The sequence below is a fragment of the Brachyhypopomus gauderio genome, chromosome 18, assembly GCF_052324685.1.
Source record: "Brachyhypopomus gauderio isolate BG-103 chromosome 18, BGAUD_0.2, whole genome shotgun sequence".
NCBI lineage: Eukaryota > Metazoa > Chordata > Actinopteri > Gymnotiformes > Hypopomidae > Brachyhypopomus > Brachyhypopomus gauderio.
Genome location: NC_135228.1, coordinates 15,408,920 through 15,433,408, shown reverse-complemented (window position 1 = coordinate 15,433,408; position 24,489 = coordinate 15,408,920). Strand labels below are relative to the sequence as shown.

At 47.3% G+C, this 24,489-nt stretch overlaps 2 protein-coding genes across 4 annotated transcripts in view; both read left to right on the top strand.

The window, feature by feature from the left end:
• The first annotated feature begins 168 nt into the window (after positions 1 to 168).
• On the top strand, positions 169 to 10,972 carry rasgrp2 (RAS guanyl releasing protein 2 (calcium and DAG-regulated)). Of its 3 annotated transcripts, none has more exons than XM_076979457.1 (17): positions 169 to 1,218; positions 1,460 to 1,620; positions 2,006 to 2,108; positions 2,313 to 2,369; positions 2,718 to 2,849; positions 3,194 to 3,335; positions 3,847 to 4,020; positions 4,312 to 4,428; positions 5,490 to 5,771; positions 5,936 to 6,016; positions 6,308 to 6,419; positions 6,528 to 6,639; positions 6,765 to 6,906; positions 7,435 to 7,471; positions 9,565 to 9,723; positions 9,987 to 10,078; positions 10,207 to 10,972. In XM_076979457.1, exons 2-16 carry the CDS (start codon positions 1,551 to 1,553, stop codon positions 10,043 to 10,045), a joined length of 1,779 nt encoding a protein of 592 aa, XP_076835572.1. In that variant the 5' UTR covers positions 169 to 1,218; positions 1,460 to 1,550; the 3' UTR covers positions 10,046 to 10,078; positions 10,207 to 10,972. The 3 variants fall into 3 exon arrangements, with proteins under 3 accessions (XP_076835572.1, XP_076835571.1, XP_076835573.1); XM_076979456.1 differs by having other exon boundaries at positions 1,451 to 1,620; XM_076979458.1 differs by lacking the exon at positions 169 to 1,218 and having other exon boundaries at positions 1,464 to 1,642.
• Positions 10,973 to 21,739: 10,767 nt separating this feature from the next.
• nrxn2a (neurexin 2a) overlaps positions 21,740 to 24,489 on the top strand; it is a 203,426-nt gene continuing 200,676 nt past the window's right edge. The window contains 1 exon segment of the mRNA XM_076979715.1: positions 21,740 to 21,978. The gene's annotated coding sequence lies outside the window, so the exon portion shown is untranslated.

Below are 24,489 nucleotides of genomic sequence, written 5' to 3'. Positions count from 1 at the left end.
AAAAACATTGGTGGTTCATTTTGAATTTTAAAATGTTCTAAATATATACAATATTTATTTGAGTTCTTACTATGTATGTTTTGACCAGGTGTTTACGTCTGGATTCATTTATTCCACCTTGCTGAATGAATTTCGTGGTGTCTGGTTAGCCTTTATTAAACTCCCAACGCAGCCACCAGGGGATGCTAATTTGACTTGATCTCCATTTTGACATCGTTGAGAACAAGAACATTCATCGTCTGGGTTCTTTAAGTTTCTCATCCCTTAATGCTTGTAGGACACGCATTCTTCAGCTTGGCTGGACTTGATCCACATATGGGTACTATGAGAAAGCCGAAATCATGAAATCCACACTTAAAAACATGGGTGTAGAAATATTGAAGGTTTAGGAACGGTCAGTTAGCACCATTGTGCTGTGCTGTTTTGGAAGGATCTGAAACAGGAAACGTATGCTTGAAAACACACATGTCACCATGGTTCAAAATGATCTACTGGGTAAATAATACACACAGTTCACACGTCTACAATGTAAAGAATACTTTTGAACGTTTTAAAGGCAAATCACTGACTAATTAAATGATACCCTGAATGCAGAGGGAGTGTAGCAAATTAAAAATTGTGAATGCTCATTAATTGCAGTCAAATCAGTCATTTGCATTAAAATTGAACAAGCATAAAACTATATTTATGCATATTGCATTTCACCCTTCTGTGGACACTTAAGTCTTTTTTGTACACAGTCAGTCCACATGAATAGAGTGTGTACTAACTTAAGTGTGTACGTGCGTGTTTTAACAAACAGGAGTTTTAGCAGTTTTTGTGAAGATATTTTAACATTGTAATACTTTATTCATTGATTCCACAACTTCTCAAAAATAATGACTTCCTAACATAGTCTTAAGCCAACATAATAGTAAACATAACCTTTAGAACATGAGAACAAGATTGAAACTCTTCTGTTAATAACAGGAAATGCAGTGGCTGTAAATTTCACAACAGACAGGAAATGAAATGGAGTGCAGAAAACACAGCTGTATTCAGGGTGAGCCACAGCCCCAACTGGGCCTCCGTTTCTGTAACTTTCAAGTACACAGTGTTTCCCCTCTCAAAGTTTCACACCCAGTCAGTGTGACCACAGCTTCAAGCTTTACATTCACTGCCTCCTGTGTGGCATGAGCCTAATAAACTTCACACTACTGATGCCAGAAGGATCTGAAGGTAAGTAAATATAAGTTCTTGTAGTAGTCAAGATTAAAAATAGCTGTATTTGAATCATAATATGGCTTTATAAATAATTACATATGTATATAATAATGTGTCCTCTGGCCAGTGATTGCTTGTTTTGATATTCACACGAGCTGCTTGTAGTACTCATATCCATATCAGTTGATGAGAGCATCCCTTTTCTTTCTCGTGTTTGCTTTTTGACTCACATGGCGGTGCCATGGAGCATTTGCAGAGTGACAGAGAGATCAAAGCGAGGCGAGGAGAATCACAGGGGGGGAACGGGGCAGAGGGAGCGGGCGAGTCAAAGTGGCAGAGACAGGAGGATGGAGAGCGTGTCATCGGATCAGTCGGCCAGCGTGGAGGAACTGGTGGATGCATGCATCAAAGCCTTTGGTCAGTAGTGCTGCTCACTCTCGTAAGTGCTATGACCTCTCAGCTCGTCTACTGCAGCCCCCCCCATCCACCCCTTTCTCTCTCTCTCTCTCTATCTCTCTCTCTCTCCTCCTCTCCCTCTCTCCTTCTCTCTCCCTTTCTCTCCTCTACCTCTCTCCTGATTGCAGGGATCCCGCTGCGTTTTCTGTTTCAGCGTGAAGGTGCTTCTTTTTTTCCCCCCCGCCCTTCGCTTGCCTTTCAAGCTTCTGTGTTGTGTTTCGATTTTGTAACTGCCCCTGTCTGAACCGCGGCGAGGGCAGTTTTAACTGAAGTACGTCCAAATTAGGAAGAGGTCAAAGATCACAGACTAGCTCAAAGCTCCTTCGCTCCTCCGTCTCTCTCTCAGATGATGAAGGGACCATAAAGGACAAGGCTCTGGTCCGCATGTTCCTCATGATGCATCCCTGGTATCTGTCCTCCACCGAACTGGCCAAGAAGCTCCTGCATAAGTATCCTTCTCACGCTGCCCCACACCGCTCCCCTCTGGTTTGCAAGCTAGAGCTCATGAGTGATAGTGGTGGGGTGGAGCTCTTGCAATTTGGAGTGCATGCTCCACCCAGCCACCGTAGTTCACCAGCGCCACCCTGTGAACACACGCTTCTTCGATTGAGTTGCATTGATAGAAATGGAGATTTGCCATAACTGTATCGCAGGTCTCAGAAGGAGGATTGCAGTGCTGGTCGCCAGTCGCAGATTTGTTACCTTGTCAAGTGAGTGAAGATTCAAATATGTTGAAATACGCCCGGGTTGATGCAGAGCTCTGTGTTTAGATGTATTGCTGTAAATAAGGCCTGTGCCAGCAGAAGGTGGAGTTTGATCCACCAATATACAGCCAGAGTTCACAGAAAATGGCTGAGGTGAGACAGCCCAGAGCACTCATTCTGTTAGAGGAGAAAGCAGACATATTTCATGCTTTACTAGGCTCTGTGCTCTCTCTCCTCTCCTGTCTCCTTCCCTCCTTCCTCCCTCCCTCTCTCTCTCTCTCTCTCTCTCTCTCTCTCTCTCTCTCTCTCTCTCTCTCTCTCCGTCACACCCATCCCTCCCTCCCTTACCCTCAGGTACTGGATGCATGAGTTCCCGGCTGAGTTTGACCTGAGCCCAGAGCTGGCTGGTCTGGTCCGCCGTCTGAAGGACCTGCTGGAGGAGAACGGCGACGTTAGACGCAGCCTCCTCTTGGACATAGACAGCCTGTGAGTGCAGGGACCTCAGCGTGGGGCGGGGGGTCCACACGGCCTGTCCTCCTCCTCCTCCTGCTCCCGCCCCTGCTGCTGTGACACAGAGACTGCCAGCTAACGCAAAGATCACGACATGTTCCTGCACGTTCCTCTGACTGACACAACTGCTGTTGCATCAGATGCCTTTTCTATATTAATGAGCCACTGTACATGCCGCCTGATACACTAACGGGTATTAAGTATGAGGGAAGGTGATAATGTTTCTTTCTCATCCCGGTGTGTACTGTCAGAATATTGTGACACAACAGTCTGTGATGAATGCAGTAGCGAAGGATGCTATTGTTTTTTCCTTTTTTCAGCCCGTCGTATGAATGGAAGCGACAGCTGGCCTCATCTGTACGGAAAAAGAGCAAAGCTTCTCTGCTCTTCGACCACCTGGATGCCTCCACCCTGGCAGAACACCTCACCTACATGGAGTACAAGTCCTTTTGCAAGATTCTGGTGAGGCTGCAGCTCACGTTGCCAAAGTGGGCTGTTGGACTGTCACTGGACTGTAGCTCAGATCCAGCTACCTGAAGGCTCCCGAGTCCATCCCAGAGTGTCTAGGGATAGAGCTTAGGTCCAGCTACCTGAAGGCTCCTGAGTTGATCCCAGAGTGTCAAGGGATAGAGCTTAGCTTCAGCTACCTGAAGGCCCCTGAGTCGATCCCAGAGTGGATGCCAGTGATGTTGGCTTGGTGTTGGCTGGTAGCTTGGGCTGTTGTGTTTCTGGCTACTACAGTGCCGTAAGCCAGAACTTGACTCTAAATTACACCCTTTTAGAAGTGCTTAACAACAACCTTCTAGGCTAATGAGCTTCTACACATAGCTGAAAAAACAATTGATGTCTCTAGATGTGAATATATACACATTCCACATCCTTACACCAATTAATTTCCACACACACACACACACACACAGATATATATTATATATATTTTTATTCTTTGTTTGTGATTAAATGTGCTCTGCAGTTTCAGGATTACCACAGTTTTGTGATGCATGGCTGTACTGTGGATAACCCCATTCTGGAGCGTTTCATCACACTCTTCAACAGTGTGTCCCAGTGGATACAGATCATGGTGCTCAGTAAGCCCACAGCCCAGCAGAGAGCCACCGTCATCACTGACTTCATCAAAGTGGCCCAGGTGAGGCTTCTCCTTTCTCACTCCAACCTCTCATGGCAGGAAACTTCTCACAAATTGATGTTTTTTGAGATTGTTGGCCAAGTTGATTTTGTTGTTTTAAGTCATTTAAGTTTCAATGTTGGTAACTCTCATGTTGTCCAGACATGGCGTTCTGTGTGTAGATGTGCTTCCTGTTTCTCTGGTGTGGGTGTGTCTGTGTGTATGTGTGTGTGTGTGTGTGTGGGTGTGTCTGTGTGTGTGGGTGTGTCTGTATGTGTGTATGTGTGTGTGTGGGTGTGTCTGTGTGTTTAGAAACTGTTGGAGCTACAGAACTTCAACACCCTGATGGCAGTTGTTGGAGGTTTGAGTAACAGCTCCATCTCCAGACTCAAAGACACGCAGGCTCTGATTGGTAATGATGCCCAAAAGGTAAATCCTACTGCAAACAGGGCTAGAGGAACATTCACTCACCATGACTGTTTGGCACATGGAAGTGACAGTTATCGGATTTAAATCCATAATAAAACTGGTTAGAGGCATAATCTGGAATTTGTTGCAGTATAAAATGTTTCATAGGTGATGCAAAGAGAAGTAATAACAGGGTCCCTTCGGTAACATTTATGCTGTCAGCATTAGGTAATGTTTTTACTTCATCTACCATCTTCCATTAGCAGCGTCACAGAGACTGGTGCATGATTATCACATATCGGCGTCATGGAGACTGGTGCATGATTATCACTTATCAGTGTCATGGAGACTTGTGCTTGGTATCACGTATCAATGTTATGGGGATGGATGCCTGATATCACGTATCGGCGCCATGGAGACTGGTGCCTGATATCATGTATCAGTGTCATGGAGACCGGTGGCTGATATCATGTATCAGTGTCATGGAGACCGGTGGCTGATATCATGTATCAGTGTCATGGAGACTGGTCCCTGATATCACGTATCAGTGTCATGGAGACTGGTCCCTGATATCACGTATCAGTGTCATGGAGACTGGTGCCTGATATCACGTATCAGCATCATGGAGACTGGTGCCTGATATCACATATCAGTGTCATGGAGACTGGTGCCTGATATCATGTATCAGTGTCATGGAGACTGGTGCCTGATATCACGTATCAGCATCATGGAGACTGGTGCCTGATATCACGTATCCGTGTCATGGAGACTGGTGCCTGATATCACGTATCAGTGTCATGGAGACTGGTGCCTGATATCACGTATCAGCATCATGGAGACTGGTGCCTGATATCACATATCAGCGTCATGGAGACTGGTGCCTGATATCATGTATCAGTGTCATGGAGACTGGTGCCTGATATCATGTATCAGTGTCATGGAGACTGGTGCCTGATATCACGTATCCAGTGCAGTAGTTGGTATTGCAGGAGATCAGGAGAAATCAGCATGTCCTCCCATTTCAACACGAGTGCTGCTTTGCCATCTCTTTACGTTGGCCGTCCTGCTCTTTGTCTTATCAGCTGTTTAATGGGCTGGCAGAGCTGGTGACATCATGCGGGAACTACAGCCGGTACCGGCAACGCTTCTCCGAGTGCACCGGCTTTCGCTTCCCAATTCTGGGCGTGCACCTGAAGGACCTGATAGCTGTTCACGTGGCTCTACCGGACTGGGCCGATCCCAAGAAGAGCTGCGTGAACCTGACCAAGACCCGGCAGCTGTACACCATCCTGCAGGAGCTGGCACAGATCCAGAACACGCCACCACACATCGACGCCAATCCAGATCTTCTCAACTTGCTCATTGTGAGTGCTGGGGCAGGATGGAAGCACTGCTTCCCTAGGGGGTCGAGATGGGCTGGAGATTGAGAAGCTTTTTCAAGCTTCATTTTGTCTGTTATCAAGTGTGTTCAATGAATTTAACGACTGCTCTGTGTTTGGGGATAATGCAAATTTTTGGATGGGTTTAGGTGTCTCTGGACCAGTACCACTCAGAGGAGGAGATCTATCAGCTCTCTCTGCAGAGAGAACCACGCAGCCTTAAATTATCTGTGAGTCCCTCCCCCTGCCATCAGGTCTGCACAAAGCACCAATCAGAGCCAAGTGATAGAACCTAGTCTCCAATTACAACCACTCGTGACTCAGTTTGACAGATTAATGTACTGATTTTGATTGCATAATCCACTTACTTGGACTTGCAGCTGGGAAATTGGACCACTACCCTGCAATTACTCTTTTCAGGCTTCAGACAGCAGTCATTTATTGTAATCCCAGTGCCATGTTGTATTTTGCGATATTGACTGCTCCATTGTGGGGTTTTTTTGTGGGTTTTGGCTTATTAGGCATCCATCTGTAAGCCCCAGTCTCCTCTAATAGAGCAGTGGGCGTCTTCAGTCAAACCTAAGACTGATCCAGTCATCATCAACAAACACATTGAGAAGATGGTGGAGGCAGGTTTTTCACATATGACTCATTCATTAATCCCTTTCATCGTTTAAAAGGAGCAAATATGTTGTGTGTAATGAAAGGTAACAGGAAGCTTCTGTATTACATTTCAGTCAGTATTCAAAAACTTTGACACGGACGGCGATGGCTACATTTCTCAAAGAGAATTCGAGACCATCAGGAATAACTTTCCCTACCTCAGCAAGTTTGATGAGCTTGACCAAAATCAGTGAGAGGACCTCTTTCTTTTTTCTCATGTTCATAACTATCACACCACTGACTGCGTATTGTAAATCTTTTTACAACGTGCTATACAATTCTGCTTCTCTCGTCCCCATTTCCTCTCCACCACAGAGACGGCAGGATTAGTCGAGAGGAGATGATCGAGTACTTCACCAAAAGCAGCTCTGTGCTCAGCTGCAAGATGGGCTTCGTGCACACGTTTGCAGCCATGAGCTGCATTAAACCCACAGTGTGTCAGCACTGCTCTGGGATTGTGAGTACAACTGTACACATGTCATGAGTGGGGAATATGCTCGCTGTGCCTTTAAGATTACAACTGAAGGAAATTACATGTCTTCAGCACTTTAGCAATCTAAGAGTGTACGTAGTAGGCTAGTTATGATGTCACGGTGATGTCACGAGTTTAACGATTACAGTAATATCCCCTGTTACAGCCGCTGGTCGTTATATGTTTCCTTCTATTGACGCACCAAAAGCCTGTCAAGTTTGTTCAGGACCTCTTTTGGACATCCTCAGATAATGGTCCTCAGATAATGGTTGTTGATGCTGTAATATGTGAGGGGAGGATGTTGCCACGCTCACGGTTGAGTGAGAACGATGTGAGAAGGGTGTGGGTTCTCACCACTTCCCATTCTATAACCTGACACCAGAGTTCACGTCTTCAGCACATGCCATCAAAGCCACAAACACAGCGTTGTGTAAAACCCACCCTGTGCTGCTCCTTCAAGCTTTCATCTGTTGGAACAATCGGTATTAACTGTTAACGTTCTGTTTATTTTAGATGTGGGGATTTCACAAGCAAAGATACAAATGCAAAGGTATGGTTTTTTTTAATGTATTCAACAATTTAATTACTCATGGTCATTTAAAACGATGTTTTAAATGGATTTTCAGAAAGCAGACCATGAAGCAGATCATATTCTAGGATGAAATGCCTTCCAACTTTAAAGAGTTCAGTCTTGTGGAAGTGACAGAATGAACACTGACTGGAGTGTTTGATGACCTACTGCCTTGGGTGGTGGATATGTTTGGGGGGGTTGCCGGGGAGTTTGTTTACATTGCCTTGCAGAAGTCCAGATTGATCATTGTTTTTTTTGCTGTGTCATATTTTATTTACTGACTATAAAATAGACTGACCTTCAAGGTTTATTTATCTCATCAACCTCTCAGTCTTATTCAGAGTACATTTAAAGTGATATTCATTTTAGGTAAAAAATAAAATAAAATTCTGTGACTGAAAGTACTAACCAAAATATACTCTGACCAAAAAAATGCTAGGAAAGCTCCTACACCAATACAGATAAAAGATGAAAATGAAAGATATTGTGCTAAAGAAATAACAAATTCCAACTACCATTAGTCAGAGTGTGAATCTGAAGGGAAGCTGGGGGAAGAGAGATTAAAGTTTTAGACATGCATGAGCCACAAAATAATGTGCAATTTTTGGATATCCCAGTATGCACTGTTGGAAATGGAAGATCCACCGTACAACCCAAGCACTGCCATAGAGAAGACTGTCCTGTAAAACCTCAAAGCAAGGAGCACACTTGTGGGGGAAGCCACAGAGTAGCAAGGCAACCGCTCGGAAGGACTTAAACAGTTCATTTGAGTGGCTGAAACTGGGGCGAAGGTGCAGTAGTCAGTAGCATTCAGAACTCTTTAGACAATTGGTCTGTATAGGTGAGTGGCCAGAAAGGAGATATTATCACAGAAAAAAAACCAAACCAAAGCCCATCTGGAAAGCATGATGGTGGCACTGGGAATATGTGGGACATGGTTGAAGGAGAGAGAATCAGGGATTTGGGGGTAAAATTCAAAACAGTATGTGGAGTACAAACCTAATACTGCCCATTCTTCAACAAACACCGCCTCAGCACTGAGGTACGTGGGTGGCAGTATCATGTTGTGGGGATGCACTTCCTCTACAGGGACTGGGCATCTTGTTAAAAAGTGAAAGAAGGATAACTGGTGCAAAACACAAGAAGATGTAGTTTCCTGCTAAAAAAAAAAGTTTGGGAGAAACTTCCTGTTTCAGTAGAACAACGATCCCAAACAAAAGCTCTATGAAAATCACTCCCAAGTGTTGTGCAAATCTGGTAAACTTACCCCAACAGACTTCAAGATGTTATTGCAACAAAGGGTTGTGTACCAAGTACTAGTTTGGAGGAGAGTACTTGTACAAGCAATGTTATTCGTGTTTTTTTTTTTTTTTTTTTTTTACTGACAAATAATGAGTTTTAGCTTTGAAAATGTACTTTTAAGAATATTTCTTGGCAATAAAAATATTAACTGGAAAGATATGTGTCATTTGCAGTGTAGATGAATCTCAAATTTAAGGGTGGTTGAATATGTTTGCAAGGCACTGTTATCAGCCATGATTTTTAAAATAGATATGCTTCAAAATATATTATGTTTAGACCAACAAGCTCCTTTGCTTACTAGACGGGCCACACTGAGTTTATTAGGATGCATGGGGATTATTCTGAGGCTGGTCTGCCAAAATGTAAATCTTGTAAATCTTATGTGTGAATGTAAATTTTAAATGTACATCAGCTTCATCTTAAGTTTCACACTGACTATAAAATAGCGCTTAGGTTGTTAAGACGTGTTAAGGCTTGTTTCTATTAAAAAACTGACTGAAATAATCTTCCAGAGAATATTGGGAATGGAAGCTCTAGAGGTAAATGCAGTAGATTATTATATTATGGATTTTACCTTACATATATTGCAAATATGTAATTGTAATAAAGTTTAGTAATGAAATATATCATTTTTTTTTATTTTAATGTTTTAATTTGTTATTTTTCTGTGATGACCTGTTTTAATCAACATTATAAGTGTTATGTACATTTAATAATGATAATAACAAGTAATATTATGATTTTTTTCTCCACCTTCTCTTTGTGTCCAGTATGTGGTGTTAACTGTCATAAAGACTGCAGAAGTCTTTTGGCCATCGAGTGTCGTAAACGGAGCAAAAGTTTCAGTGTTGACGCCACAGCACCCCTGATCAGCCGCTCCCTCAGTTTCCCCCCCCCAACCGGACAACACAGCAAGCCTGAGTGCACTGGTACACACACACACACACACACACACACACACACACACACACACACACACACACACACACACACACACACACACACGGTCACATGTATGCCTACATATCAAACATGCACACTGTCTATTGGGCAAGGGATCCTGACTGAGGACAGTGAAGTTTTGAATGAAGGATAGTGACATTGGGAGAGATACCAATGGTGAATCTTCAATTCAGCACTTTGGACTGTTCAGTATTCCACAGGCTCTAACGTTCTAACGCTCTGTCCTCAGTCATCAAAGAGGAAACCCTGGAGAATCTAGAGGACGAGGTGTTTGATGAGCGCTTTTGATGAGGCAAAAAAGATTTTTTTTTAAAGTCGAATGTGAGTGAACACTTTATATGTGGTTTAATATAACAGGCAACATAATCTCCCTATTTTGTTTACTTATGGTTACTAACATCATGTATGGTGATCTGTTTACATCTGTTTATCATCTTTCACGTCCAAAGGTCAACACTCTGCCTCGGAAGCTCTGCTCATCCCTAACTGGTGGTTCGGAGAAGGATCTCCACTGACTGTGTGTGTCTGTGTTGGAAGACTAGATGTGATCTACAGTTTGGATTGTGCCTGCAGTGAATATCACCATTATTGTAGTCAGAATATCACCATTATTGTAGTCAGCAACCTTGAAAGAAGAGCATTTAAAAAATCTTTATGTTAATTTCAGGTACAATGAAACACATTCCTTATCAGCTTAGCAAATTAACATAATCCCCATTGTGTTCAATTGTGTCTGTAATTTCTTTTTAAAAATCTCATTGTGATGGCTTACAATATGTAACACATTGTTTTATCTGACACTGTTTTACTGAAACGTGAGGTTTATCTCCAAGTGAACTCCCAAAGCTTCATTTTAGTCCTTGATATGTGATTTATGCAGAGAATTCCGAGCCACAAGGTCACATGAATGACATTTCTTACAGGCATAATTATGCTCCGGTCCTGTTTTGAATCAGCCTATATTGTGTGCTTGCCAGTAGGGGGAGCTGTTGACGCAGACTGATTTGCGTCTCCTCCATGTCTCTGTATATACTTTTGTATAATCATTATGTGGCTGTGAGTGGCTGCGGTTTGTATGTCTCACTACATTTAGCACAGTAGACTTTTAGGCTTTGTTCTTTCTGCTGCTGTAAAGCTGTTATGCACTTGGTGTTTTTCTGCTTTATGCCTGCGAGAGGTGAAATTATCTCACATCATTAAAGACGGGATCAGTAATTTCTGTAAGAGCTGCAATCACTCTCGCGTTCCCTGCCACATGCGGGCAGGCCAACATCAGCGAAGGAGCAAACAAAAGCAAACCAGAATGCACAAAACTCCTCTACAAAGGCAGAATTGCTTCCTCACAATTTATCGCCATTACTGGATAATGACTCCCGTTTGCTGAATTGGCTTCTGATTAGTGGATAATCTTGCAGGTTGTACCTTAATTCCGAGGCTTGTATTGCACACAGCCATCGCCTCTGGGCGCGGAGGGTTCTGCGCTGATTTCTGACTGAGCTTTAGCGTGTGGGTCAGAACCTGGCCACGATGGGAAGGCGGTCCGTCCCGCTGTTCGCATAACCAGTCCTCGCGTGGTTCTGAGTTCGCCCTTTACACACCACTTTACTACCTCTGGCTTTCTATTACCGATCCTGTATGTTGCAGGTGTCTGGTATCGTTTAGCTGCCTTTTACAAGGTCTGTTTTCATAACCTTTTTCGAGGTTTATTATTCCCCGCGTCCTGTCTCAGACTGATGGGCTGGGGCAGGGCCGGTCGTGCCCAGCACAATATCGATGATGGTTCCTATTTACGGAGGACATAAAAACAATAAAGGGAGAAGCACACACGTGTGCAGTTCCACGTGTGCAGTTCCACGTGTGCAGTTCCACGTGTGCGTTCCACGTGTGCAGTTCCACGTGTGCGTTCCACGTGTGCAGTTCCACGTGTGCATTCCACATGTGCAGTTCCACGCGTGCAGTTTCACGCGTGCAGTTTCACGCGTGCAGTTTCACGTGTGCAGTTCCACGTGTGCGTTCCACGTGTGCGTTCCACGTGTGCAGTTCCACGTGTGCAGTTCCACGTGTGCGTTCCACGTGTGCAGTTCCACGTGTGCAGTTCCACGTGTGCGTTCCACGTGTGCGTTCCACGTGTGCAGTTCCACGTGTGCGTTCCACGTGTGCAGTTCCACGTGTGCGTTCCACGTGTGCCGTTCCACGTGTGCAGTTCCACGTGTGCGTTCCACGTGTGCCGTTCCACGTGTGCCGTTCCACGTGTGCGTTCCACGTGTGCAGTTCCACGTGTGCGTTCCACGTGTGCGTTCCACGTGTGCAGTTCCACGTGTGCAGTTCCACGTGTGCGTTCCACGTGTGCGTTCCACGTGTGCGTTCCACGTGTGCAGTTCCACGTGTGCGTTCCACGTGTGCGTTCCACGTGTGCGTTCCACGTGTGCGTTCCACGTGTGCAGTTCCACGTGTGCGTTCCACGTGTGCCGTTCCACGTGTGCCGTTCCACGTGTGCGTTCCACGTGTGCGTTCCACGTGTGCGTTCCACGTGTGCGTTCCACGTGTGCAGTTCCACGTGTGCGTTCCACGTGTGCCGTTCCACGTGTGCCGTTCCACGTGTGCGTTCCACGTGTGCAGTTCCACGTGTGCGTTCCACGTGTGCAGTTCCACGTGTGCCTCCCACGTGTGCCTCCCACACGCGTGCGGCCTCTCCTCCCGGCTAGCGGGCGGCAGCGCCTTGGTTAACCTTGTGAAGGTCCAGGTGGAGGCCCGTCTCCACTGTGGAGGCGTGTGTGGGTATCGGTGTGCTCGAGTCTGAATAATCTGAATAATCAAGTCATTAAGGACGGGAGAGTGGAAGAGGCAGGGCGCTGCGCTCCATATTACTAATGTGTGACGTGAAGGTGGCAGAGGACCAGGAAGTGCTGGAGTGGCCGATAGCCCTCAGGGCTTCGGAGGACACACACACACACACACACACACACACAATCATACTTTATCAAGAACATCTCTTGGCTGGCAGCGGAGTGGAATTAACATTCATTGGTGCTTGCCCTAAGGGAGTATACAGTACAACACTAACTGTGTGTGTGTGTGTGTGTGTGTGTGTGTGTGTGTGTGTGTGTGTGTGTGTACGTGAATGCAGGAGTGCTGAGTGAGCATGTCCTAAGTACTGCTCACTGTGGTTGCTCAAGAGAAATGCTGGTTTGTACCTTTGGAAGGCGTGCAGGCAGCGGGCGGGCTGCTACTGCAGTGCCCTGGGTGAGGGTGTGGAGACTCAGGGTGCCAGTGGCCGTGCTGCACAGGGAGGGTACACGCTGAACTTTCAGCTGACCTACACGCTTACGTCGGGCGAGAGGTCAGACGCTGCTGGGAATGAGGACGAGGCCGACCACAGCGCTCCTCGGGCCCGCACGGCACCGGCGGCCATGCCGTTAGAACCGCACCGTGGCCAGTGGCGTTAGCAGATGTCTGCCTGCCAGAGAACTCTCCGCATGCATAACTAAAGGAACTGTGCTATATAAAAAATAAAAAAACCTAAATCTGTCCATTCCAGTCCTGATGTTGCATGTGGTCATGGGCGCCTCCCCTACAAGAACAAAGTCCTTAATCGTTGCGGTTCGTAACCACTTCTGACGCTTGGCTCTGGAGGCGGGCTTCGGAGCCGCTTTGAAGGCGAGGCTACCCACCGGGACAGGGATGGGCCGGCTCCGCCCGCTGCCAGGCCCGGCCGGCCTGCCGAGTGCTGGCACGACATCAATGAGGCTGACGCACCGCGCGGCACTCCGCGTGCGGGCGGGCCAGAGAGGAGCAGACACGGGGCAGTAAACACCCTGCCTGTGACGGACAGGCCTGGAGATTGGATCTACTCGCACTCTCCTCTCTCTCTCCTCTCTCTCTCCTGCCCTCTGCCTCTCTCTCTCTCTCCCCCTCTCTCTCTCCCCCCCTGGCTTATCTAGTCACACCACTTCATTATTTTACATCCTAATCTTTAGACTTGTGGTTTCTCCCCCCCCCCCCCCCCCACCACATCTCTTCAGTCTCCACTTCACTGAGCTCTGCCCCGCTGCTCCTGGCTTAACGCTTCTGTTTATACCCCCCCCCCCCCCCAACCCCCCAGCGCAAATCAGAAGCTCGGGAGCGCAGCCGACTGCCACCAGACCTCGCGGCCAATTCGAGCCTTCCGCTCCGTTCGGCCCCCCCCGGCCGTGATGGGGGTTGTGCATCCAGCGCATGCAGAACATGCCGACGGGGAGGAGATGCACTTCACGCGAGCGTTGCCTCTGGGAGACTCATCCACTCGGGCCTGCCTCCCCCATTAACCCGGGCAATGGAGTGGAATCCACCGGGCCGGACCTCGCTGAGCTCCCGTGAAGGAGCAGGACACTGGAAGGTAATGGGAGAATAATTAAACGGAGGCGAGAGGCGAGAGTGGAGCAGCGTGGGTTCAAGCGAAAGGGGTGGAGGGGGGGGTGGAGGGTGGTGGAGGGGGGGTGGGGTTGTGGTCTTAGAGGCCGAGTGGTGATGAAAGCCCATCTGAAGGGGGCTGGCCGCTGCACCAGAGTACAGCGAGTGGGAATAAGTGCCAGCGTGAAGCTTTGGATGGAGCTGCTCCTGGCCTAACGACAAGATGGAGGTGCGTAAAATGTGATTACGAGGTGATCATTAAAGAGGGCCAGTGACATAGGAAATGCCGGGCGGCCGTGTGCCAGGAGCCGGACCTCCGATCTGCAGCGGGGATCATTAACGCTGCTCTCCAGAACAGGCACATTCAGGAATGAGAAGTCATGCTAACATCCACCCTCATTCATTCCCAACAATGGCAGCATTTCTCCCTTGCTCTGCACACACATACACACACAATTAAACACAAAACGCCCTGACACGTCTCATTAACCTCACACACACACACATGCGCAAGTATACCTCGTATCCTGGAACACACACACGCTCCTGCCGTAGCTGGCCGCGGAAGGCGAGCAGCTGTAAATAGCGTGGCTAAATGTCACGCGGCAGATCGGGGCGGCATTAGCATGAGCGGCGGCGGGCGGCTCGGTCTCCGCTGACCCCGCCTGATTGACAGCCCCCGCGGGAGGGGGGGGGGGAGGTGAGGCAGCCTCGGACCCGCCGGGGCAGTTACTGTCATTCACCGTCACCTGCTTGGGCCTATAAGAGCAATATTGGAGTATCTGCCAGGGAAAGACGCTTGTCACCATGACACCAGACGAGGAGAAGCAGCTCTTCGAGTGAAGGACGTTTGTCCGGAGCGGGGCTTTATGGAGGGCGATAACTCCGTAGCCCGTCTCCTTGCAGAGGCTGCTGTGGTGAGCTGCTGTCTGCTTGCAGGGGAAGACGGCCTCTAGGCAGTCTCTACAGGGCACTTCGTTAAGAGCAGTAATCACATAAGAGGCACAAATGTGGGGTCCCCGCTCGGCGAGACGCTGTGATCCACCACGGAGCATTAAAGCGCCGTGCAGCGGTGGGAGGTGAAGACCACAGGAGTGTGACGTTCATAGTGGTCTTCTCGGGTACTGCTGCTCTGACGATTGTCCTGCTCCTCACATCTTCATCCTGCTCCTCACATCTTCAACCTGCTCCTCACATCTTCATCGTGCTCCTCACATCTTCATCCTGCTCCTCACATCTTCATCGTGCTCCTCACATCTTCATGGTGCTCCTCACATCTTCATCCTGCTCCTCACATCTTCATCCTGCTCCTCACATCTTCAACCTGCTCCTCACATCTTCATCGTGCTCCTCACATCTTCATCCCGCTACTCACATCTTCAACCTGCTCCTCACATCTTCATTCTGCTCCTCACATCTTCATCCCGCTACTCACATCTTCATCCTGCTCCTCACATCTTCAACCTGCTCCTCACATCTTCATCCTGCTCCTCACATCTTCATCCCGCTACTCACCTCTTCATCCTGCTCTCCGGTCCTGTGCCATCCCAGCCCCAACGTCCTGCTGTTCTCCATCTTCTGAGATGATGTCAGAGCTGTTGTCATTTTGGATCCATTTGAGTTCCTTCTGCACGACTCAAGAGATCATTGACTTCCACTGCTGTTCGTCTTCTCCTAAGAGTGTTGTGCAAGTTGCAGTAATCTACACCTGCTCCTGATGTTGAGAAGATAGAAGAGAGTGGGAGAGAACACTGAGAGAACCAGTGTTACTGTTTGAGTGTATGTGTGTGCATGTGTGTGTGTAAGAAAGATAGAGAGTGTGTTTAAGACAGAGAGAGACAGAGAAATATGGTGGAGAGACAGGGAGAGAGAGAAAGTGAGTGAGAGAGAGACAGCAAAGTTGGGGTGGTGACGAAGCCGAATAATAAAAACACAGACACTGCAGCCTGGAAAAGATGTAATGTGGGTTAGAAAGTGCCTCTTCAACTGCTGACATGTTTGAGGCTAACTGTGTGTGTGTGTGTGTGTGTGTGTGTGTGTGTGTGTGTGTGTGTGTGTGTGTGTGTGTGTGTGTGTGTCTGCGGTAGTGTGTGTGTTTGTAAGAGAGAGAGAGACAGTGAGAGAGAGAGACAGAGAGAGGGAGGGAAACAGTTGGGGTGGTGACGAAGCCGAATAATAAAAACACAGTCACTGCAGCCTGGAAAAGATGTAATGTGGGTTAGAAAGTGCCTCTTCAACTGCTGACATGTTTGAGGCTAACTGTATGTGTGTGTGTGAATGTGTGTGCATGTGTGCATGTCTGTGTGTTAAGAAGACTCTAAAACAGACATATTGATGCTATATGCTGTCTATATGAGCATGGTTGTCAGACTGTGTGTATGTGTATGTGCACACGTGTGTGTCTCCAAACGCGCAGTGCTGGTGTGTGTGCCCTGCTGCTCTGGGCTGCTGAGGTTAATGTGGGCTGACTGACTGCACCGAGCTCCTCATGGCGGCGCCCACAGAAGCACCCGTGACCTTGCACTCCCACAGAAATGTGACACCACGTCGGCAGAGACAACCCCGACGGGACTCCAGCAACACCCTCCTCGCAGGACTCCATCACACCACGGCGAGCACACTGGAGCTGCAATGCACCCGGCTGATCAAGGACTAGAATTTCATTCGTTATCAATGCCATCGTGGTCTGAAACGATATGGGATGAAAGTGAATTACATAAAGTCATTAAGTGGTTGATTTCCAAATCAAATGCAACCTTTAGTGAAAGTGTTCAACCTTTGGTGCTTCTTTTTTCATTGCTGCACAAGTGCCAGGTGTGTTCAGGAGTTCCTTGCAAATTTTGACCCCCTGCTTTAAAGAACAGGTGGTTAATTTACTGCCAGTGTCAGAATTTAAGGCAGTCCCCTACTGGGACCTGGCCAGACCATCTATGGACTAATTATCCAATCCAGTGCAAGGAAATTGAGTGGAGAGGCGGGGGGCATGACCTTTGACTCTAATAGGGAGCTGTGGGTATTGATCTGAACGACGGCTTATTTTGCTTGCATGAATCATCTTGGATTATATAGTTTCCTATTCACAAGTACTTAATACCTGTTCATTACAATCAGTGTGTTTTTGCTCAGCCCTCGCTCCGCTGATTGCGTTTGCATTTTGATTGAGCCGCTCGTCACCGGTGTTGCTGCAGCTTTACGGCGCTCATGTCTCCAGCCTTCGGCGCTGTTAAGTGGTCTCGCAGGGGTTAACCCGGTCAACGAGGGTGTCTCGAGCATTGCCAGTGACTTGGCCCGTGCACAAGCAGCTGCTAAGCTCATGCTACGGGCTGATCTTGGTTCAGCGGCTGAGCTTTGTGCTACAGGCTGATCTCAGAGCAGCTGCTAAGCGTACACTGTGTGCTGATCTCGGTTCAGCTGCTGAGCTTGTGCTGCGGGCTGATCTTGGAGCAGCTCCTAAGCTTAAGCTATGGGCTTATCTCGGCGCAGCTGCTAAGCTAATGCTACGGGCTGATCTTGGAGCAGCTGCTAAGCTTGTGCTACAGGCTGTTCTCGGAGAAGCTAGCTGCAAGCCCGGGGGCCACAGAGACAGCCAAGCGAGTCCTAGTGTGGTCACCTCGCGCCACTCCAACGTCACGGTGATCTCACCTGGTGCGGTCCTGACACAAATATCCTGGCCATGGCCTATGCTCTGAGTCACGGACGAGTCCCTCTCAGGATCACCCTGGATCCCTCTCTGGATCCCTCTCTGGATCACCCTGGATCCCTCTCTGGATCACCCTGGATCCCTCTCTGGATCACCCTGGATCCCTCTCTGGATCCACCATAGATCCCTCTCTGGATTACCCTGGATCCCTCTCTGGATCACCTTGGATCCCTCTCTGGATCACCCTGGATCCCTCACTGGATCCACCATAGATCCCTCTCTGGATCCACCTTGGCCATATGGCCCAGACCCGGCCTCAAAAGCTGCAGCAACCGTAGCCTGAGTCAGGTGCCTCCGTAAAGCTAAACTCCACCCTAACACCAGATTGGCTGAGGGCTTCCATAACTGTCACTGAAGCCTTTAACTGACAGCTCACCTCAGCGTGAGCGAAAGTGGACGGTAGACTTTGCTCAGCAAGGAGAGGAATTTAGAAATCAGTTTTACTCACATCACACAATAAATTGCCTAACATTAGCATGCTGTTTGTCTGGATGCAGAAGTTTCCATCCATCCAGAAGTGAACCTCTGCCAACTGCAGCCTCAGTGTGGATGCGTGATGGATCATTACTCCGATGCACTGTCCCGGAGGACGCATCTCACCACTACAATCTTCAATTTTGCGGCATCTAGGCAGGTGGCCGACGGAGAGACCGTTTCTTCGACTTCATGGGTTACAAGCAAGAAACGTACAATACATGGAGGCTGTCAACCCAGAAATAACAGTGCAAAATAGCCTTTTTAGCTGTGACTAGAGTGCAGAGTCTTGAGTCTTAATCTGAATGGTGGAAAAGTAGCGGGCGACATTGTGCAGGGCCAATTGTACAGAGAACAGAATGGAATGAAGGGAGATATGCGAAGGTAATGAAACACAAGCGAGGGGAAATCTCAAGACAAGCTGAGTGTTGTGTTTCAGAAAAGATAAATTAATCTGCACTATTGCTTTTGGGGGATTTGTTATCGTAATAGGCTGACTAACTTTCTGCCTCCAAGACAGGGCTGAATGTGTGAAAGAATCCCCACCGAGGCCAGGCAGACCACATAAAAGCTCTCTGTGTGTGTTTGTGTGTGTGTGTGTGTGTGCACGTGTGTGAATGTGCGCGCGAGTGTGCGTGTGTGTGCGTGAGCGCATGAGTTTGCGCGCGCGTGTGTGTGTGAGCGTGTGTGTGTGTGTGTGTGTGTGTGTGCGTGTGGCCTTCTGTGGTACGTCTGGGCACAGAGCCCTTATCAGGAGCAGTGCAGAGTCAAGCTGTATTTCCCTGAGCCGTCCCCGAGAGATTGTGTGAGGGGGAGAGTGACAGGAGTGTGAGGTCCTTCTAGAACAGGTGGACGGGGAAGATCCAATGCATTCTGTTTGAATGTTTTGTCTCTACTTTATTGATCTCTCCTCTTTTTCTCTGTTGCTCTCTCTCCCTCTCCCACTCTCTCTCTCTCTCTTGATCTCCCCCACTTGCTCCCTCTCTCTCCCGGTGTCACTCTCTCTTTCTTTGTCTCAGTTTCTCAAGGGCAGGTCCTTGGGTGAAGTCTTGTTATCCTTGATGCCTGACATGGATTATTGACTGGATCCATTGTGGAGCGGAACATTTTGAATTCATTATAGCACACGGGAAGATCAGCTGAGGAGTCAGAACCAGACCTTCAGCCAGAGCCCGGCACGCACAACACCTCTGCTCCGATACGTTTCCACCTAACTACACTGGGAAACTTCTCATCATTCTCAGCCAGTTTAGATAACAGATGTTTGCTGATTTATTTACATATTGCAAATTTATCTCACCAAATCAGGCATCTCAATTTGTAGCATAATTGCATCACCACTAATAACTTGATATGAGCTGGTGAATAATGAGTTAGTGCATTAGAAGCCACAGAGCTCTTCTGCAGTGTCTGTCCCTGGGGACCCTCCGGGTACGACCACACAATGATGATGACCCCAGACCAACGCTCCGCACAACTGGCTATTCACAGTCCATCTCGCCTATGCCTTGCACGGAAGTGGTTAAATGCATGCTGTTATGTTTTTTTAATCTCCTAATTGTGCTAAATTGCCCAGGAGTCAGCCCTGGGGAAGCGACGGCGACAAACACAGCTGCCTGGCGGCTTGTCAAGAGCTGCGTATGTGTCCGAGAGAAAGAGAGAGTGGGGTGAGGGGTGGGCATTGAATATGGCAAGGAGACAGGAAGTGAGTGATGATATGGTTTACGTAATCATTGTGCCCCTAAAGCAATGGTGATCATGGGCTAGTCAATCTTCACCTGGTCTTCCCCCCACTCCAGAGCCCCTCTTACCCAGTAATCACAGCAGCACATTTCAAGGCCTCCATCACGGCTGTTCATTGGCACAGCGGTGCAGCTATTCCTGAAACCACACATTAACACGCGTGAGAGAGAAAGAGAAGAAGAAGAAGAAGAAGAGAGAGAGAGAGAGAGAGAGAGAGAGAGAGAGAGAGAGAGAGAGAGAGAGAGAATAGTCTATCTCCCGTGACCTTGTCACTCTGCATTAATCGCTGTCTCATGCAGCCACGCACTCTGAGCTGTAAGGGACTCTGGGGTCTTGGCACCAACTCCGTCCAGGTTTAAGACGAAGCCCGCGGTGTCATCGGCACACGCAGCCGCGCCGCCGCTCGTCTCCACGTCCCTTTCTTTCTAAGCCTCTTTACGTGCCACGGCCATCCACTTCCGAGCGGGATCGCCCGTGCGCATCCTGAGCGAGGGAATCACACGGGAGCGAAGGCTCGGCTCCAGCAACAAGGCGGCCGTCGCTGACGTGCGGGACGCAGGACGCGGGGGGGAGGGGCCGCCGGCGGCCCCAGCCGCCAGGGCGCTGGACGTCGGCCACCCCGGGCCCCGTGTGGAGAAGTGGGCTTTTCTGTCTGCTCAGGGAAGATAAAGACAGGCAGTGAGTCATCCCAAGGCACTTGTTCCAGTGTTTGAAAGCACACAGCCACTTTCAAGAAGTAAGGACACTGTACTGTACTTCTCTCTCTCCCTCTCTCCCTCTCTCTCTCTTTCTATCTCCATCTTTCTCACCATCGCTCATGCTCACATTCCATAAATGTTTTGGAACACTCTGGGTACAAATGTCATCTGGCCTCCCTCTGAGGTGCCTACTCCTCTCCACACTTCTCACCCAGCTACAGGCTACTGGTGTTCTAACTAGGCACTCGTGTTTTCAGTCATTACTCATAGCCTGGGGGTCACGGCTACACACTGGGACTCAAGTAGATTCCATTTATCACGCTTGTTCGAATTATCGGGTCATTACACGAAGCATTTGCATTTATAGTCCTATGGATAACATGAATCTGTTCATTGTTGATTTGCGTCTTTGCACTTGAAGATCAGACACATAACCAGAGCCATCTGCATAGAACTAAAAGAAGAATTAAGACCCCAAATTGCTTTTCTGTCCAACATAGAAGAGGTGGAATTTTAAACCTACAGTTGCTCACAGCCACTGAGCTGGGGTACTGATGCAAGGCCTGTTTGAATGTGTCTATGTACCAACCCCCTTTACCTGCTATTGCAGTAACCTGTCATTGATTTCTTACCATAACCGCATCATAGCAAAGGATAGCAAGGTATTCACTAAGAATAGGAAAAGTCAGTTATGGCAAAATATAAATTGACTCCGAAATTCCCCTAATGGAAAAAGTTTTAGGGTTACTGTGCTGTCAGAGACGGAGCTGGACTAGGGGCTGATTCGAGGCTCATCTGTCCAAAGTCGGTGGTTTATTTTTTGATAAAGGTAAATTACATTAAAGCAGCTGTTCTGGAGTCATCACTTGCTCGGAGTGCCTCGGAGGCGGTAGACTAGTGCGGGGTGATTGGTAGAGGTGCTCCGCTGACCGCGCCTTCATTCCGGTCCCATAAACCACTACCGGTTAAGGGCGCGAGCGCCGAGGACGCGGTGGGTCTCGCGCGCAGTTGCACAGATTCGCTGTATCTCCTCATACGGGGATGCAGGTGCAGCAGCTTGACTCACAGCCGTCGTCTGCACGCAAGGGGGGAGAGGAGGGCAAGCAACGCATTTCGCATCCGTGGACTGTACAAACGATAAACGAACAATTTCTATAGTGAGGCGTGGATATCTGCAAACGCACTTTCCCCGGGTGAGAGCGCTGAACGGCGAGCAGGTAATATACCAACAGCGTTTGCGCATCCTTTCGTCGTCAAATATATAGATTTGAAAAATTGCAGGTGACGCGAGATGCTGGAGCTGAGAGACAACCCCGATGGCGTGAATTTACTAGCTCAACCATAATCTCTCTACCAAGCGAGCTTTTTTTTTGTTTCGTTTGTTTTTTTTAAACCATCGTCTATAAATACGGTGCTTTGCGGTTATGGTTCGTTTCCTATCTTGATATTCATCTTCTCTGATGGTTCATCATTATTTTCATATTTCAGTATTCCACAACTGCATGCTAATGGGATGTCTGTAACGGGCGCTGTATGTAATGTGCATACTATAACACAGAGTTACTCCGGGTGGGTTGCCATGTGTTGTCTTCAACTGCACGAGAGAAATTAAAACTAGAGGCAGAAGAGGTCGTTAAAATACCCGCCCGGTGTTTGTACGGGTGTTCTGGCAACCTCTGTACCGTGGCAGGCTAATACTGTTTACTGTTTGGTGAATCGAGATCTATTAAGTTAGACCTTTCAAATAAGTTCACGGAGGATGAAGGTTTCATTTGAATGCGTTGTTTATGGAAATCGGGGACAATCGTTGTGTGATTTGCTTCATTAATCCTTTCCATTCAGGGCCTGTAACAATATTTTATCAGCGAATATCAAACGTGTATGATGTGAGATCAGGCTATTTACGTCCACGCTATACATACAATGTACTTTAACTTCCTGTAGTCTAATGCAGCCTCTCGGACTAATTTAGTCTCTCATTCATTCGTTGATATGACTCATATTTTCTAAACAATATTTTGGCAGGTGTTTAGCACTGATATGTTGCTGCCATGCTGAGAAATTGCCTTTTTTTCTTATTCGTCCAGTGATCTTTTGTCGTTTCGTAGGTAAACTGCCAATATAATTCAAGAAGGAAAGCTTTTGAATTCTTTTCTTTATTCCGACTTGAACATCTGCTGTCTTCTCTGTGGTTGCCATGTACTGAACCCATAATTAACTGCATCACCAACTGCTATGTGGCAGCCAATTGTGGAATGCTGGAGACAGTTTGATTGGGCGCTCATGTCAAGTAGATTTTCTTTCTTTCAGTGGTAGCAATGGAGTTGCTTTCCATGAACTGATACACAGGTTTTGGTTCTGTACCAGAATAAGTTGAATGGGTTTAATAGTTTTGACTAGTTAGAATAAAGTATCCAGTTGATTTAGACTTGAATCCAGTTAAAGCATGTTGGTGTCTTGATTGTTGGGGAAATTGAGTGCATATACAAAGAACATGTGTTGCATCATTTCTAGAACGAGCACAATTTTTGTATGTGTTCACTGGGAGAAAAAAAAATCTATTTAATCAATTGGCAAGGTGACAGAAGTGTATGATGCAAATATGTTTTCATTCATTGTGTACTGGTAATTACATAAATCAGTGTAATGATGTGTCAGTGGGAGGTAATGTAATTCACTCCTTCACACGATTGTGAATCCCTAGAGTCGTGCAGCATTTTCTAAATTGCACGCTGGAGTCATGAAACTTTCATAAGCATTTTAAACGCCGCTATAGAAGAAAAATCAAATGTCCTTGGTGTCTAAGCATCTAAGCACCATCGATTATTCATTTAGCCTTACTACAGTATGGATGTCAAAACATCACATGCTTCTTAACCTGCATGGCCCTCTGGGTGGACCTGCGTTGAGAAATGCTTCCTGAGTGTGATTTCACTATTGTGCTAGCCCTGTGGACCTTGCAACTGTTTATGCATGCAGTATGGGAGAGTGGAGCTGCCCAGAGCTAATGTTGAATGTTAACTTTGAATGTTGTGCTGCTCTAATGATGTATATTTATGTTTATCGGGTTTATTTTACTGTACCTCCCCATATGTCTGAAGACGTTTGGGCCTGGGATCATTTGAGAAGATCAGTGAGGGTATAAAGGCTAGAAAGGATGTTTGGTTTCCTCAGGTTAAGTCCAAAACATCAGATGTTATTGAATGAAGTCAAAAGAATAATGTCTGTAACACTTTTGGCACTGAAGGCTGTTATATTAAGGGTTGTCTGACTGAGCTGCAGTTTACAGAACAGCCCTCTGTGCAGGCAAAAGACACATCATGTATACAGTATAAATATGCAGTCTCGTACAGCCAAAACAACATGATCTTCTACCATGGTCATGGATTGGAGTTTAATTATTTAACATTATGTTGCAGCAAGTGTGAGGTAAGAAAATCTTGGAACACATTTGGTAAAATTCAGCATGCTTCTTGGTAAAGATCGTAAGGATTGATCTTGGATCCAGTGGATATGAACCAGGTCTGAGATAATCTAGTAGATATTTACCACTGATCTGAGGATGAACGGCTCGGACCAATGGCAAAATATCTTCAAGATTATGTGATCAGTCCAGTCGCTTTTAATTTTAGACAATTCAATGGCCTGTACAATAAAAGTACAAATGCAGATATTTCATAATAGTGGTCAATTTCATAAAGTCAGAGTCAAGTTGAGAGTGATGCCGT

Bases quoted from the DNA above. Each gene is read 5' to 3' on its own strand.
- rasgrp2 (XM_076979457.1), top strand. From the start codon at position 1,551: ATGGAGAGCGTGTCATCGGATCAGTCGGCCAGCGTGGAGGAACTGGTG. The intron at 4,021-4,311 runs GTGAGGCTTCTC...CTGTGTGTTTAG, and splicing joins ACTTCATCAAAGTGGCCCAG to AAACTGTTGGAGCTACAGAA. The intron at 7,472-9,564 runs GTATGGTTTTTT...CTTTGTGTCCAG, and splicing joins GCAAAGATACAAATGCAAAG to TATGTGGTGTTAACTGTCAT.